Source organism: Rhinopithecus bieti, unplaced genomic scaffold, assembly GCF_001698545.2.
Source record: "Rhinopithecus bieti isolate Rb0 unplaced genomic scaffold, ASM169854v2 scaffold_3527, whole genome shotgun sequence".
Taxonomy (NCBI): Eukaryota; Metazoa; Chordata; class Mammalia; order Primates; family Cercopithecidae; genus Rhinopithecus; species Rhinopithecus bieti.
Window position 1 is genome coordinate 359,567 of NW_016804488.1, and position 18,105 is coordinate 377,671.

At 46.5% G+C, this 18,105-nt stretch overlaps 1 protein-coding gene across 1 annotated transcript in view; it reads right to left on the bottom strand.

Annotated features, from left to right (window-relative positions):
• Positions 1-18,105, bottom strand: part of PKD1L1 (polycystin 1 like 1, transient receptor potential channel interacting) — a 203,514-nt gene that overhangs the window by 178,482 nt on the left and 6,927 nt on the right. The window contains 3 exon segments of the mRNA XM_017868553.1: positions 505-629; positions 3,360-3,475; positions 9,902-10,004. Coding sequence (XP_017724042.1) covers positions 505-629; positions 3,360-3,475; positions 9,902-9,945 — 285 coding nt within the window. The 5' untranslated portion in view covers positions 9,946-10,004.

Below are 18,105 nucleotides of genomic sequence, written 5' to 3' on the forward strand. Positions count from 1 at the left end.
CATCTGCTGGGGGTTGTGCTGCAAGGGAATTCACAAACCTCCAGGCTGCCTAGTGTTAATTAATAGGGTCTTCAAAGAGCTCCTCACACTGTGCAAGATAAGCAGGGTTTTGGTGCTTTGGCTGCTGGAAGCCTTGTCTGTGCTGGAGCCATCTGGGGGCAGCCCCTACTCCCCACCCCGGGGGCAGTCCCCACTCCCCACCCTGGGGGTATCCCCCACTCCCCACCTGAGGGCTACCCCTTCACTCCCCATCTGACGGCTATCCCCTACTCCTCTGGGCTGGGCTACCCCTGCCTGCACTTCTTATCTGTGGAACTACACTTTGGAGCTGAATAAAGACTTTATAAGTCACACTTGCTTCATTGGCACAAACATACACGATAGGGAAACAATCCCTGATAAATTCCTGCTGAAACATGGAGGTGCTTTTAAGCTGTACTGTACATGTACTGTATCCAGGTGTATTCAGGAAGAAAAGCCGAATTTCCCCAGATCCAGGCATACCTTCTGCCCAGAAGGCAATGAGGATGGGCTCTGTGATTCCCGGTCTGCTGCCTGTCTCTTCAGAGCACACCGAGGACAGTCACACTTCCCATCATTCATAAGAAGCACATGATTAGCATAGACCTCTAGAGAAAAAGAAAAAAACAAAAACAAGCAAACAGATTCTGAAGACTGCAATGTTCTGGGAAGGTGAGAATATATAAAGTTGGAGAAGCCCTAAGTTATACACAAGTTCAAAGCCACCCGGGCCTAACAACGGGTTGATCATGAAGATGTGTGTCCTTGGGCTGCGGTGTCCTGCAGTGTGTCTTTTCTTTTTATTTCCTTGTTTAAACAAGGTCTTAGGTGTAGCCCACACTAAGCAATATGAGGGAACGCACGACCACCAGCCACACTGACAATGAATGCGTGTTCCAGAAACACCCAGCGGTCTGGTCATAAAATAATGAGGGTCAAGGGTCCTGCTCAGTGGTGTGTAGTAGAGGGGGCAATACCACAGTCTGAAGGAGTGGTGGGGGAACTGTTGAACAAACAGGAAGACCATTAAAGACACTCCAAAGTTTATAAGCAGGATGTTCCCACCCAGGCAATCTGGCCCTGACAGTAGCGTGGACCTGGCTGATGTTCACTCCTCCCATCTCTGAGGGCTGAAGGCTGGGCAGCGAGCGGGGCCCGTGTCCACCATGTCTGTGGGAGTAGCTGGAATAGGATCTGCGCACAGCTGACAACTGTCGCCCGCCATGATAGGTCCTTGAGTGTTTGTGATGCCATTCTCTCTACTCACGCGGATGTTTGAAAATGTCCATAATAAAAGTTAAAAGAAAATATTTCTGCTAGACCTGGCCCTGCACAGAGCCACTCTCAGCAAGAAGCCAGGCGACTGCCTTGGGTGCAAGAGCTGCTTTCCCTGAAGCCCCCACCCCTCTGCCCTTTGCCGAGGGCCTCGCATCCCCAGGTAGGAGGGGAAGGAAGTGGGGGTGGTGGGTGAAGAGGGGACTGGAGCACCCTGCTGTTTTTCTCTCAGACCTGAGTTCCTGCAAGGAAACCTGTTTCTGCCTGGGGTCCCTTAATCCCAGTCTCTTATTCTGGCCAGCTTTGCTCAGGCTAGAAGGAACGCAGAGGCCTGCAGGCTGCCGAGAGCAGCAGGTTCTCCAGGAGCTCCAGGCCAGGGCTGGGCCATCCTCACAGGGGACATGGCTTCCTCCCTGCACCCCAGCAGTAATGCCGGCAGTCAGCTTTCCCCTAGCCTCCTGGGACACGCTCAAGTTTAGCGTAGGACAATATCAAATCCAGTTTTAACAGTGTGAGTCAAAGCCACTATTTACTGTCAAGAGTCCAGTGTACTAATATCTTGTGATAATAAAAGCTGAGAAAAAAGCAAAGGCTGTGCTCCTGAGGGTTGTCTAATGCGTGACGTGCTGCAAGTACCATCGAGCGCCGCTGAGCGCCCATGCAGGCTGCATGCGCTAACTGAGGTACGAAGCAATTTCCTGAACTGGACACATCTGAGAGGAAGAAATATTTAGAAAATGTTTGGGAATAAGCTAGAATAGTCAAGTGACTCATATTTCTCTGAAACCAATTAGTCAGCAAAGTCACTGTGCTCAAATTATCTGAAAAAAAAAAAGTGGACATATCCTTGAACAGAAAAAATTAAATAAAAAATCATAAAAAGCACACAAAATCGCAAAATTGAACAAAAGGAAAAATAAACTAAAAGAGTGAAACTAATCCTGAAATTGGCCTAATTGTCCCACAGAACTGATATTTATAGGTTTTTTTTGAATAAACATGGAAATTGACTCTCCTAGTCTTAAAACTTGAAATTTAACATCCATCTCATCTGAGTTCCTCCCTTAGGAAACCCAGGAAAGGGACCCACCAGATCCCTGCATCCAGCCAGGCCCCTCATTCCTCAGATTGTTTCCTCACCCCTCTCTTAATTTTTGTTTTCTTGCCTTCCCTGCTACATAAACCCCCCAGTTTTAGTCAGTTGGGGAGACATATTGAGACTTTATCTCTCTCCTCCTCATCTGCAGCACCTGATAAAGCTTTCTTCCCTGGCAATCCTCGCTGTCTCAGTGATGATTATGCTCTGTACGTAAGCAGCGGCAGAAGGACGTCAGGCAAACCCCTGGCATTTAGGTAACAATTCCACATGATCTTAACATAAGAATTGCAAAACGAGTTGGCGTTGCATTGTTTCAACATTGATGCCAGGCACACCCACCTCCTGACACACACACACACACACACACACACACACTCCATTTAAATCTGTCTCTTCAGAAATTTAAAACATTTTTTAATTTTAATTTTTAAAATCAGTTTCTCAGGTCTACCAAATGTGTAGACTACGTTGAAAACTCAAAAATTCCTTCTACTTAAAGGAATCCTGGCAATTATATTTCAGGCAACACTTTAGACTTTTCATTTTAAAAATTGAAAACAGAGATACTCTCTGTGTCAAGGAGGAAGAGGAAAACCCCACACCTGTGGCCATGCAGACACATCCTGTAACCTAAGTATCCCCTTCTGGGCTCTGGGAGGCCCCATTGTAGTCTCAGTGGTTCTCCAAGTGTGGTCCCCAGAGCTCCTCAGCCTCACCCCAGACCTCCTAAAGCAGAAAGTCAGGGGTGGGCCCCAGTGAAGAAGTTAAAAATATACCACCCTGGCATATGGACTATTTAAGTCAGAGGCACTTACAAAACAGCAGGTTTAAGATCACTCTGATCTTCCTTCTGTTTCTTAAAAGCAGAAAATGAAATTCCCATGTGGAAGATGTCCTCTTTATACCAGGGAAATAAAGCAACATTCTTATCATGGTGGCCATGCCTCCTTCCCCAAGGCCTTACCGACCCACAGTCCACCTCCAGGAGGGCTACAGCTGCACAGATGAAGACCCCAGCTCTTGTCAGTGCTCACAGACAGCTCACTACCGAAGGAAAGGCAGCAGGCAGCCTGGAGACACCTAAGGGAAAGAAAATAACCAGAGGAAAATTACATACAATCGTTTAATCACAGCCATCCTGTGACCACTCTTCCTTCCATATCCATATTTCTGCCACAAATGTATTAAGTGTTTGGACGAACGGAGGCAAGATGGCGCAGTTCCGGGTTCTTCACCGTCAGCTTTCCCATGCCCGGGAAAGACACAGGTCAACTGCGCAGGCGCAACCCGACCTCTGATGGAGAAAAACCGGAACCCACCTAGCCACGCCCACTGCCCGCCCCCAACCCGCCTACCTCCCGCCCACTGCTCTCCCACTCCCAGTCCCAGGACATAAAAGCCGCTCCCAGCGGGCTCGCTGCGCGCACTTCCTCAGCCCTCACTTGTGTTGGGATTGTAGGAACTCCACCCGAGAGCTCCACCTGGTGACTCTCCCGGCCTCCTCTGCCGGAGACCTACGGACCTCACCCCTCCCCCACACCTTCTTTCCTGAAGCTGGGGGACCAAAAATAAATGTGCAGTTTTGCTCCTAGCCCTGCCTACTCGCTGGTCATTTCATACTGGCCCTGGTTTCCTGGAAAGCAAATCAGCTTCCTGGAAAGCAAATCAGCTTCCTGGAAAGCAAATCATTAAGTACATAATTGGCTGCCATATGAACAAAAAAATGACTTGCATCTATGGTTTCTTCACTTCATATTTCCCAAACTCAGGGTCTGTTTTGGAAGATTAACTGAAATATAGTTACCATCTGACTACTAAAACAGCCTCCAAACAGACCCATCTCTCTTCCTGCTGCCTCTGGGGCTTCCTGCCCAGATGCACAGAGCTGACCTTCCAGGGCAAGCCCTGGTGGCCCCCAGGGCTCCTCTTCCTCCTCCTTTCTTCCTGCCTCACCGTCCCCATTCCCACTGCTCACTAGCAGTCCTGAGAGCACATACTTCCAGCCCATGGGGATCTGGCATGCTGCAGAAAGGAACAGCATGGAACCCATGGCCCTGGGGAGAGACCCCAGCACAGACACAGAGTAGGCACTGCATGGCATCCTCCCCATTCATCTCCACAACAGACTTGAGAGGTTCCGTTCAGTTACTTTTTAAGATGCTGATATCATTTTGGTATTTGTACTGTGCAAATCTCATGTTGAATTGTAATCCCCAATGCTAGAGGTGAGGCCTGGTGGGAGGTGTTTGGATCATGGGGGCAGATCTCTCATGGCTTGGTGCTGTCTTTGTGAGTTCTCTGAGATACGATCATTTAAAAGTGTGTGGCATCTCTTCCCCTCCTCTTGCTCCTGCTGTTGCCATGTGATGCACCTGCTCCCCCTTCACCTTCCACCATGATTGTAAGCTTCCTGAGGCCTCCCCAGTGGCAGATGCCAGCATTATGCTTCCTGTACAGCCTGCAGAACCATGAGCCAATTAAACCTCCTTTCTCAGTCTCAGGTATTTCTTTATAGCAATGCAAGAACAGCAATGCAGACGGGATCATGGAGGCCCAGCAAAACAAGTGAACTCAGTGAAGCTCACGCCGTCAGTGAGAGGCAGAGCCAACGTTTAAACCTGGTTCTCAGCACACCCAAAGCCAACGTCAATTCTATGGCACCTTCCTTCAAAGCTCTCCATAGGTGTGCCTCCAGAGCTCAAGCTGCAGCTGAAGTCAGCCCCAGAGCTCTGCCCCTTGGCACAGCTGGCGACTTTCCCTCTGGACTCCCTAGGCCTTGGCAGCTGTCTGTTGCTCTCATGTTTGTCAGCAGAGATCACTGTGGGTCGTCATCTGGTCCCTGGTCACTCCCTTTCAGCCTGTGGCTCCTTGGGTCCTGAGGTGTCTATGTCTGGCACCAATCGACTTGAGAAAGATCAAGCGCAGTGAGTGAAATAGTCCTGATCTAAGGTGCGGGTTTCCCGGGTTCTGGTCTTGATTCAGCTAGAAACGGATGGTGTGATTCAGGTTTCTCCTCCATGCTCATTCCCAGAGACAGGGCAATGGGAACCATCGCCAAGTTCCCGGCTCCATGCAGGCTGCTGTGCTAAGGAGAAGGGCAAGCTCTACATCCACTTCTTCTAGACACAGGCTCTCTGTGTCAGTCTCCTTCACTGTTTAAGAGGAACGACACAGACCTACTTCACGGGGCTGCTGCCAGGACTGTCACTCCGGAAAGGGACACCCTGTATTAGCTAAATGCTTGGTAACCAGCTGCTAAGGGTGTTCGCCTTGTTCTTGGATGCTGTGTTCCACCTTTCCCCTGACAAATGCATTCAGCTCTTTAGAATTCTCTTTTTTACCCATTTGGGATGTCTATAAAGTCTAAAGGATATCTACTTCATCTTAAACAAGGTTTCTACAAAGATAAAACTGGACAGTTTCACCCAATTTTTACAAGTCTGGTTCTTGATGCCCAAGAAGCCGCCACCAGAGGGCAGACGAGGACACTATTTATAGTTGAGGAAAGTTTGCAGGGAGGCGCAAAGCTGCATTTTGAAGATGAAGATGGTCGCTAGGTCAAAGGCCTCAAACTGTTGAATAATTCCAAGGATTTCCTTGTCTACTCTCAACTATGCTTGTCTTCCAAAGGCCAGAGAAATGAGAAAAAAAAAATAATAATAATAGAAAAGGGGACAGCATTGGAATCATACAGACCAGACCAGATCAGACTTAGAGGATTACTGCAATGATCTGGTGGGCAAATAAAATTGAGGAAAAGACCAACCTAACCTCTGTCCACCGCGTGTGCCTCACAGCCGACGGCTGTGAGACTGCCCGCCACTCTGGGCCCACACAAGGTTAGATAGCCCTGGCACCCACCAAGTTCTGAGACCCTCCCAGACACCCCCACAACGGGATCACTTCCAAGTGCTACACACGGAAAACACCAGCCCTGGTTCCTGGGACATAGTAGGCCCTTGAGAAGTAACTTTCTGTCTCAGAAGGTGAGAAGCACATCCTCAACAGCGGTGTCCTCCACTCACAGAGGTGCCAAGGATAGCGCTACAAAGCCAATTTTCCTTGAGATTTCAGAAGTCTTTTCAAATAAAAAAATGGAAGGCGGAGATAATTGAAATACAAGGGAGGCTCTTTTTCCTGGTGTTGTGAGGAGGCAGGCCCCCAGGCCCTGGCACAGAATCAGCACCATTTTCACAGTGGCACCTGGCTTCCTCTTAGTTAACTGTGGCCGTTCGGGAACGGCATGGTACTGATGGCTCAAACACAGTCTGTGATGCCTCAAGGGAACTAGTTGAGCCATTTGTTTGAATTACATGACAGATCTCTTATAATTCCTTAAGAGCGAGTGTTTTTTGGGGCTTGTTGGGGGTAGGGGGTAAGGGGAGGGAGAGCATTAGGACAAATACCTAATGCATGCAGGGCTTAAAACTTAGATAATAGGTTGATAGGTGCAGCAAACCACCATGGAACATGTATACCTATGTAACAAACCTGCACATTCTGCGCATGTATCCCAGAACTTAAAGTAAAAATAAAATAAAATAAAATAAAATAAAGTTAAAAAAATGTGACTGTTTTTGAGCAGTTGGAAGATGAGAGCATTGGAGCTGAACTCTTATCTTGAACCATTTCACCCACTCTGGCCAGGCACTCCTGGTTATAAAGGCAGGGGCAGGGAGGGCTGGAGCAGGCTCTGGGGCTAGTCCACCTCAGCACATAAGGGGCAGACACTTCCTCATCAACAAGTCGGGATGAAGAAGGACGTTTTGCTGACCAATATCAACAAATAAAATATTGGCAAGCTGGAAGCTGCAGAGACCTCATATTCAAATCGATTTAAAGTGAACTAGGCAGGGAAGCAGAAAAATGATGGTCTTTCTTGGCGTTCAACGCTGGGCTCTTACATCAGGCCCTCACATGGAAATAACCTTGGACAGGCTTTTGCATGATGGCTTTTCCTGTGTTCTTTTTACTGCCTCAACTAAGTGTTTAGACCAGACACTTTCACTCACTGTCACTCTAGGGATTCTATTTATCAAGGTCCTCAAATAGGATTCCAACTACTCCACTATCACCATCTCCAAGGTAAGATCCAGGCACTGTAACGCCCTTGAAGGACTGTGCAAAGTTTTCTGCTGGATGAGTTTTAGAGACCAGGGAATGTAAATGCAAATCATTCAAGCTGGACATGGATTGTGGGGGTCACAGGTGGAAGATGATGAAACTGGGAGAAGATGAAAAATCACACTAACACTCACACCACACACACACCACACACACATCACACACACATACCACAGCATCACACAAAATATACACACTACACACTCACACTCACATCATACACACCACACACACCACACATGCATACACCACACTCACACTCACATCACACACTCACCCACCACACACACTCACACCACGCAGCATCAAACACAATATACACACTACACATACTCACATCACACACACACCACACACATACCACACACACATACACCACACACTCACACCACACACACCACACACACATATACCACACACTCACACCACACAGCATCACACAAAATGTACACAATACACACACATCACACACACACACCACACATACACCACACACACACCACACACACCACACAGCATCACACACAATATACACATTATACACTCACACATCACACACTCACATACCATGCACGTATACACCACACACCCACACTCACACCACACAGCATCACACACAATAAACACACCACACACTCACACCACACACACCACACTCACACCACACACTCAAACACCACACACACACCACACAGCATCACACACAATATACACACACCTCACACTCACACCACATACACCACACTCACACCACACACTCAAACACCACGCACCACACATACACACACCACACACACAAACACCACACACACCGACACATTACACACACATCACACAGCACACACCATGCATCACACACACACCATACCCCACTCATACCATACCACACACTACACAGACCACACACTACACAGACCACACACCACACCACCCACACACATGTCCTATACCACACACACACACAGACACTACAGGCCTAACTCCAGGAAATGAGAGATAGAGCAGAGTCCAGAAGACCTCTTCTGTTTCTACGAACCAGATCAGCCACTGTCTTGCTTTAGGTGACTCAGGAAACCCCAAAAGGCTATGACTTCAGAAATGAGGCCTGGACACCCATGACAACGGCTAGTACCTGCATGAACTAGTTGCTCTGCAAGTACAAGATGTAGAAATATACAGGAGAAAAACATCAAGTCAGCAACTTCCACTCCTCAGCTTTTCTGTCCTTTCTAAGGACAAAGGGGTAACTCCTTGCAATTCCCTGGCTGATAGGAGTGAAGGTCAAATTGGGCCAATATCAAGGCTCTGGGAGTCTGCAGGAGCACCGGCATTTGGAATAAAAGAAAAATGGGGTAACAAAAAAAAAAAAAAAAAAAAAACAAGGGGAAAAATTGTAGCCAAAATCAGACAAAGCTTGGCAGCAGTGAGTGACATAAGGCAAAGAAATTTCCAAGCATGAATGTGGCCAACCCTGTTAACACGTGCAGCCTCACTTTCTCGTCGTGGTTTGCTTTGGGTTTCTTTGATACAATGATGGTGACGGCACAAAGACAGTAAGCTAGCAAAGGCAGAAATGCTGACAGCAAGCATTCATCAAGGATACTGATTTTTATAACGCCCTGCTGGAGTTTACAGATGTCACAACAGAGGTACTCAGATTTTTGGCATGAGAAATTTAGGGGTGAGGAGGTAAAGGGACCTGCAGTAGCAGGGTACCCCACTGGGCAAGATCTACAGGCAAAGGCTCCCATCACGCCCGGCCAGGGGACAGTGGGGACCCTCCCTGGGTTCTTACCACATCCCACAGGCAGGTCACCTTGCTGGCCCCATGCCCAGGAAAGTGGTCATGGAGGTTTGCACCATGTCACACTGCCATGAGACAGCCAACAGCAGAGCACACAGGCTGCCCAGCCTCAAAAACACATGGGTGCTGGCGTGCACAGAGCATGGGGAAAAGGATTTAGAAATAAGACCCATGGGCCAAGACTCCATGATCTCTTCCTGTGCCAGGTTCCTCCTGGTCTCCATGCAAGGGACCTGGCAGACAAGCAGATAGCTTAACTTTGTCTACTACTGGGCAGCAGAAAGTCCTGTAATTTGGAAGGTATCCTGCATTTGCAGGAAGAGCAATCAGCACTTCTCATGACTGAAGGCATCCGCTTTGAGGAGTCTTCTAAAAAGCCTTCAGGAAAAAATCCATTCTCAACACCAACTCCAACCTCTGAACTGACCCTGCCGGCCAACTGCACCCTCCTGGTACAGGCCCTCCACCCATGCCAGAGTGAGCCCACATCCTGGAGGTGATGACTTTTGAAAGAAAATTTCTGAATGCATACTTTAAAATCAAGCTTACCAAACCCTCTGAGAACAGTGCTAACTCACCTTTCGTGGTCACCAGAAATGTTTTGGACTGCCTCCTCAGCCATGTCCTGTGCAAGCTGGTCACAAGTATCACAATCAGCAGACCAGCTTCTTCCTACATCCTCTGGAAGACAAAGAAACAGAGCTTAATGCTTCCAGCTTCTGTACCTGTGACCTCTTATCAGGACACACATCAAACACAGAGGGAAAAATCCAAACTCCGGTAACATTTTCCCAATCAGAAACAGCTTTTGTTTTCTAACATTGTCAGACAAATTCCTTCCTAAGAAGTGTGCTTTCGACAGACGTGGTGGTTCATGCCCGTAATTCCAGCACTTTGGGAGGCCGAGGTGGGTGGATCACTTGAGGCCAGAAGTTTGAGACCAGCCTGACCAATATGGTGAAACTCTGTCTCTACTAAAAATACAAAAATAGCCAGGTGTGGTGGCAAGCACCTGTAATCCCAGTTACTCAGGAGGCTGAGGCGAGAGAATCGCTTGAACCCAGGAGGTGGAGGTTGCAGTGAGACAAGATCGCACTACTGTGCTTCAGCTTGGGCAATAGAATGAGACTCTGCCTCAAACACAAAACAAAATAAAACAAAAGTGTGTTTTAGGTAGGGATCTTTGTGGCTGCCTGAAACATGTTGCTACTCAAGGGAAAAACTGTACATGGAAGCTGAGAGAGTTCTGAGAATTAAAAACTGTGACTGTCGGCTGGGCACGGTGGCTCACGCCTATAATCCCAGCTACTCGGGAGGCTGAGGCTGGAGAATTGCTTGAAACTGAGAGGTGGAGGTTTCAGTGAGCCAAAATGGTGCCATCGCACTCCAGCCTGGGCAACAGAGCAAGGCTCTGTCTCAAAAAAAAAAAAAAAAAAAGGCCGGGCGCTGTGGTTCATGCCTATAATCCCAACACTTTGGGAGCCGAGGTGGGCGGATCACGAAGTCAGGAGATCGAGACCATTCTGGCTAACATGGTGAAACCCCGTCTCTAGTAAAAATACAAAAAAAAATTAGCCAGTGTGGTGGCGGGCACCTGTAGTCCCAGCTACTCGGGAGGCTGAGGCAGGAGAACGGTGTGAACCCAGGAGGCGGAGCTTGCAGTGAACCGAGATGGCGCCGCTGCGCCAGTGCACTCCAGCCTGGGTGACAGAGTGAGACTCCGTCTCAAAGAAAAAAAACAAAAAAACAAAGCTGTAACTGTCCACAACTGGACTGGGGAACAGGGTACCTTCCAGAAGAGTAGAAGAGCATTCATATGGAAGGCTGGCAAGGCACACCCTAGGGACACTCTGTCTTCTGGCACAGCCTAGGAATGATCTGGTTCCGAATCTCCTGCACCTCTCCTTGTTTGCAAATGGTTGGGTCAGACTGAGTTCTCTCCATTATGAAACACTTTCTCTTACATTTTTAAAGCATTTGTTAGTTGCCTTAGTTCTTTATACCAACATTTAAACCTTTATAGATTTGAGAAAACTTAATGTTTTACTCAGAAAACTAGATAATTTTTCTCTCTGCTCTGAAGAGACTGATACCAAGAAGAGTGGGAATGTTTTCAGGCACGAGCTCCTACTCAGATGGGAACAGGGACCCCTTAAATGATGATGATCCAAGCTACGGGTGTCTGACCTTGGATCCCGTGTTTTCTGGAACTTTGCTGCAGATGAGGTGAGTAACCAGAGCCCCGTGGGGGTTTAAGGGGCCTGTTGTTGACCTAACACATCTGTCTTTCCTGGGGCTTGCTGTTACCTCTGCTTTTCTCACACTGCCTTGGCAGTGCCTCTGGCTTTGTCCCCACTGTGCTTGTTGTGGATAAATCTCAGAGTTGGGGGAAACGCCTACTTTCCAATTTCGTTAGCAATACGCTTTCAAATGTGCTTGTGACCAAGGAAAGGATAAACTGCAAACTGCAGTTTGTAAACGAACAAAATTCCTTCTTTCTGGAGCCCCTGCGATTTGCTCTAACACCTTCCTGTCAAATCTAAACAGAGTCCACTGGGTAAAGACACCTGCGCAACCCTGCCTGCTGGGCTGGCATCCATACCCACATGCACACCTGGATGCTCTGACCTTGCTGCTGCCTGTGCCTCCCTGTGGGGCTGGACATCCTGAGAACAGGGCCTACATTTAAAGTGTGGGATGTTTTTGAAGCCAGCAGTGCTAACCAAAGATGCCAGGAAATGAGGAGGAGCAAAGAAAGTGACATAATTGAGGGAAGAAAAATGCCTGCACTGCCCTACGTGGGAGGCAGTCTCATAGCCACTCTCAGCTACTGAAGCTTAAGTTACTTACAATTAAATAGAATTAAGAATTAGCTGGAGAAACCCCATCTCTACTAAAAATACCAAAAAAATTAGCCAGGTGTGGTGGTGCGTGCCTGAAATTCCAGCTACCCAGGAGGCTGAGGCAGGAGATTTGCTTGAACCCAGGAGGCAGAGGTTGTGGTGAGTCAACTTCCTGCCATTGCACCCCAGATTGGGCAACAAGAGTGGAACTCTTGTCTCCAAAAAAAGAAGAAGAATTAGCTTTAGCTTCTCCATCATTAGCCACATTTCACAGGCTCAGTAGCCCAGATACAAATTATACAATGTTTCCATCATTGCAGAACACCCTCGTGGCCAGCGCTGGGTTGGGCAGCCTCCCGTCTTTTTCCTGGCCCCTGTGGCCAGCATTGTGTCCTCAGAGCAGCTGCATCCAGATAAGGGAGGGGTTCTCAGTTCATCTACATTCTTGGGCTATCCTTCTCCACCTGGGGTTTGCTGAGCACTGCATCGGTACAACAGGGAGCCCAACACAGAACCAAACTCACTGCTTCCCTCCCGAGGACAGAGGGGTGTGCCGCTTAAGGAGAGACGTGGATGCAGCCAAGCAAACTGGAAAACGTCAAGTCTTAAAACTGCTTTAAGTAAAATATTCTGAATGAAATTAGGTAAATGGTTTCCAAATATGGCCCATTTTAAGAAATCACTATCTAAGCTCCTGATTTAGAAACAAAGACTTGATCAGGATATTGACTCTCCTTCTGACCTTGATGAAAGGAGGAAAAAAACACAAGAAAAATGGTTTCTTTGCATGAAATCAGTGTGCAAGGACAGAATCCCCCTGGCTGGAAGAGATTCTGGGAGGCCTTTCCCTTTGGCTTCATTGTTTTAAACAAAATCCACTTCCTTAGAATTTGTTTTTTAAGCCACAAATTCTGCATTTCAGATTTAATACTTAGTTTCTAATACTGCTCCTTAGATAATAGCTCACTTAGTCAACCCCTGCCTTACTCCACAGATTTAAGGTGCTTAGCATGTACATAGTTCAGAACGGATACCTGAAAGTAGGTAGCACTGCCTGAAGACTTTCAATAGTCAAAGTGGAAAAGCAAACACAGGTGTTTACACAGTTCACAGTGTAAAAAGGCACAAACAGAGCTGCAGTTTCAACAGCACAGGGTTCCTCTTCAGATGGAAACCTCAGCAATTGTTCTCACATGGATTTTCATACTTGAAGATGTCATAGATGGCATTTAATGATTTTTAGGTTTCAGATTTGGGGAAATTCTACATTTGCAACTCAGGCAAGTGTATACATAAAATATACAAGGAAAATTAGCACTAGAATGATGATTATCATGAGCAACCAACTTCGTTTCTCAGGTCTCAATGCAAGCCCAGGTTCTGAACATTATCATATCATCTGCCTGCTTCAGTTTCTCACCTCCAAATGGAGCTTCCTGGTAAAGCACCTGGCCGGTCAGCATCACTTGACCTCTTTGCATGAGCAGTCGCACAGGCTGACATGTCCCTTCCTAGCAAGACTGCCAGTCACTGTCATTTCCATTCTGTTCCTTGAGGCAGCTTGTGGACCTCTACTTATCTACCTTTAGATATTCTACATCATTTTTTTATTACCACCCCATTCCCACCCCCAGCCCACACTCTGGGTCCCATCATACCCACGGAAACAAACACAGTGCTTGGGCAAATTTTTGTAATTAATTGTGGTGAAAAGAAAGAAAAATTGGTAAGATCTCGGTAGAATGTCAAACTCACCATCCTTTGAGCTGGTCCCCAGAGTGGGCTGCACCAGGGAGAGCAGGGGCAAGGCTGCGATCAGCCCCCTCCAGCCTGGCTGCAAGCAGGCTGCTCCCATGGGGCTGCTGATCAGCATTCAAACCAGGGGTGGCTGTGGGGAAGTGAGCGCAGGTGGAAAGCCCACAAATGCATCCTGAAGCAACGGGGACTGGTCTTGCTCCGCCCCATGGGCTGGAGCAGTGAGCCTTCCCTGCCTCCATTAGCATCTTGGGACAAGCAGCCAACCAGAAACTCCCCCTGAGAAGCAAATCTCCTGCCCAGAAAGTCTGGGACCTTAGCCTCCCTTCACCCCAACATGCATCTGGGCCATTTCCTCTGAGATGAGTATGTCCTAAGTGATGTTCATTTGCAGGAAAATATGTGTTAATCTATCTGTGAGGCTCAATCGTACCTCCACTAAAGAAAAACAACATAGTTATTAAAGTATCATGATTTTGTGAAAAATGGCTGAGTGCCCTGTAATTTGCAGAGGGAGGGCATCATGGGACACTTTTAAAGCTACTGTCAAACTAGAAAAGACAAATTTGCTGGGACTAAACACCTGGGACTAAACACTTTTAGTACACCTGGGACTAAAAGTAGGTACTTTGTCTTATATAAATCCTCAATAATTGGAATTATAAATGGCATCTCTCTCTTCTGTAGTCTTCTGTGCTTTCTATTGGCTTCAAAATAAAATTAAGTATCCATGGCTTGATATGTGATAGGCTGCCCCCAAATGCCTTGAGTCCTTTAGCCACTTGGCGTGTAGGGGAACATAACCATCCCCTAATTGTTCTCTCTCTGCAGAGTCACACGCAGCAATTCCACTGAAGGAACGCGGTGGTCACAGTAGGAATCATCTTTCAGCACTCCAGAGTTTGGTGATCTCTTTGATTTTTCCCTCTCAAAAGTACGTTACAAATAGGGAATTGCCATAACCACCTTTGCATTTATCTTGTTCCAGTGCAATTGTTAAGAAAAGCACAACACATGTATTATATGGGGTAATGTATTAGGTTCTGATGCACATATTTTGTGTAGTATACAATTATCCGTATCATCTCAGCTTCCTTACCCTCACCCACCCACCTTATTTTCATCAAAGTCTGTCCTTTCATCTGGAGTGGTTTCTCCACACTGAATATTATTTGATATAGACAACTGATATTTCATAAAGTATGAATAGAATCCTCTTAGGAAAGTATTGCTACTTATCTGAGCCCAGATCATATGATGGTAAATGCCAAGGCAGACCCAGGACAAGTCCCATGGTCCCTGGGCATGGCCCCTCTCAGCTTCCCCATGGAGCTGAGCTGGAGCACCACTGTTTCTCTTGGTTATTTCAGACTTGTCCAGTGTGAAGGGAGGCCCTGTCATTTGGGACAGGTTAAGCCACTAAACATCTAAGAATCACACTGGGCATTTCTTTCTAGATTTAAGACTGCATGCTCCAAAAACTGGTAAAGCCCCAGGTAGCAGCTGCTTTGGGAAGGCCAAATTTGAACTAGGTGAAGTGTTAATGAGGAGGTCCTGCATCCCATCAGGCACTTCCCTCATGAGGGCCCCTTATGTCCTCTGCCTCCTTGGCAGGGTTTATTTGCAAACAGTGAAAGAAGTGAACAGAGAAAAGTACAAAAACACAAGGTAGACACCCTCCACTCAGTTCTGGTTCTCACTTCCATCTGGTCATCTGTTTTTCTTTCCCTGTAAGGGGAGGATCCTCACCCAGAAGACTTCACTAGAATTTTCTCTCAATAAGGAAGATAACCAAACATAATTTTAAATTGAAACTAATATGGTAAAAAGTGGTTACAGTGTGTATGTATGTAGATTCCTTTAAATTTTTAAATAGCTTGAGGTTAGAAATGCAGGGCTGTCTGGTTACAAGGTTTGAGCCCTAAGGTCACTGGATGATGTCATGGTGTGCTGAGACATGCCAACTAAACCTCTGTGAGCCTCGTAAGAGCCATGGAAGTCACCCAGTCTGCACTGTGTGCTGCTGTGAACTGGCAACATCTGGTTAGCAGCGTATATTCACTGAGAAAAAAGCAAACTTTTGCTTGTTTCGTTTTGTAAGGCTTATGTTATGGTTTGAGTGTGTCCCCTAAATTCGTATGTTAGGAAGGAATTCCTGTGTTGGGAGGTAGGGCCTGATGAGAAGTGATGAGGTCACAAGGGCTCTGCTCTCATGATGGCTTAATGCTGTTATTGTGAGAATGAGTTGTTATCAAAGACGGTCCACCCCTCTTGCCTCCTTTCTGTCTCCTGCACACGCTTCTGCCTTGTGCCCTTCTGCCAGGGGACAATACAGCAAGGAGGGCTTTACCAGATGCATCCTCTTACCTTACTTTGGACATCCCAGCTCCCAAAACTGTAATAACTCTCTTTTCTTTATAAATGACTCAGTCTGTGGGAATCAGCTATAGCCACACAACACAGACTAAGACCACTTATAAATGCTCACATTTTACACTTTCCAATTTAGAAACCTGCCAATGAGTAATGCTATTTTCTCTAATTCCAACCACCACAGGTGGTCAGCACGTTTAGTCACTGTTAGAGAAACTGTCTCAAGAGGCTGAATGACTTGCCCAAGACTAGGACGCTGGAAAGAGCCAAAATCCATTCCCAGGTCTTAGGGTGTGGAATTTAGCATCTTTCCAAGCTATATACGCTGGTTATGGTTTAAGATTGGTTCATTTTGTGCTACAGGCGAATAGGACCTAGATTCCAGGAAAGCAGCTACATTTTCTCATGCTACCTGTGGGGTCATCTTCCTTACTGTCCAGTGATTTGTGAAGTCCTCTGTGTGGCTGGTCTCTCCCAGAATCCTTTAGCCTAGAACTTAATAAGTGGTCACTCTGCCCTCACTGCAAAGACTTACAGATACTGATTGATCCTCATCCATGTTAGGCCCATGGTAAAAAGAGATGACTCTGCAATGTGGTGCCACCTTATTGATTGAGACTCCAGTATTCTAAACCTGGCATAATATCAAAGTGACAAATAAAAAGTCTTCTGTGAAGAGTCTGAAGTTCAGTGTTCAGGAAACTGTAATTGTCAAGTGAATACATAAAGCACTCCAATAACAAATATTTATTATTTAGTCCCTTAAAAATAATTTACTTCATTACAAAGATAGTAATACAATTTTTAGAAAATGCATACATGTACAAAGATTGAAATAAAAAAACACTCATAAATATCCAGATTTAAATGTCAGTGTATACCTTCCTGATCTTTTTCTATTATACTGTATATATCAATGTCTAACCTCCTTTTTTAACTATGTCATATACATTTTGCCGTATCAGTACACTTTTTTTCTGTAACATTATTTTTTAGAGCATATCAAACCATAGTTTATTTCACCAATCCCCAATTAATTCATAATTAGAATATTTCGTGTTTTTCCAGCGTAACAGTTCTAGAACATCTTTGATGATAACCTTTGTGTAAATTCCTTTAAGTACTGAGTCAAAGGAGACACACATCTTTTCAGGAATTCTGTATAAAATAAATACTAAACTAGACTCCAGGAAAGTGATAACAAATCACATTCCCAACAGCACTGTCCCAATGGGGCTAATTTATCTCCTTTTTAATCTTGGGCTTACTTCCAGTTATAACATCATTTTTATCTCTTGATTCAACAATTGTACTTAGAAGAAGCTCTAAAAATCCCAAACTGAAGCTTCCTTTTAGACCCTCCCTATTAAAATCCATATGAAAGAACAGAATTCAAGAGCCATCAGCAAAATGGAGGAGTTAAAGTTACTGGCTTCTGGCCGGGCGCGGTGGCTCAAGCCTGTAATCCCAGCACTTTGGGAGGCCGAGACGGGCGGATCACGAGGTCAGGAGATCGAGACCATCCTGGCTAACACGGTGAAACCCCGTCTCTACTAAAAAATACAAAAAACTAGCTGGGCGAGGTGGCGGGCGCTTGTAGTCCCAGCTACTCGGGAGGCTGAGGCAGGAGAATGGCGTAAACCCGGGAGGCGGAGCTTGCAGTGAGCTGAGATCCGGCCACTGCACTCCAGCCTGGGCGACAGAGCGAGACTCCGTCTCTAAAAAAAAAAAAAAAAAAAAGTTACTGGCTTCTGTCCCCACCACATAATTTCAACTAAGCAAATACCCAGTGGCAAGATTATTGCCCTGAT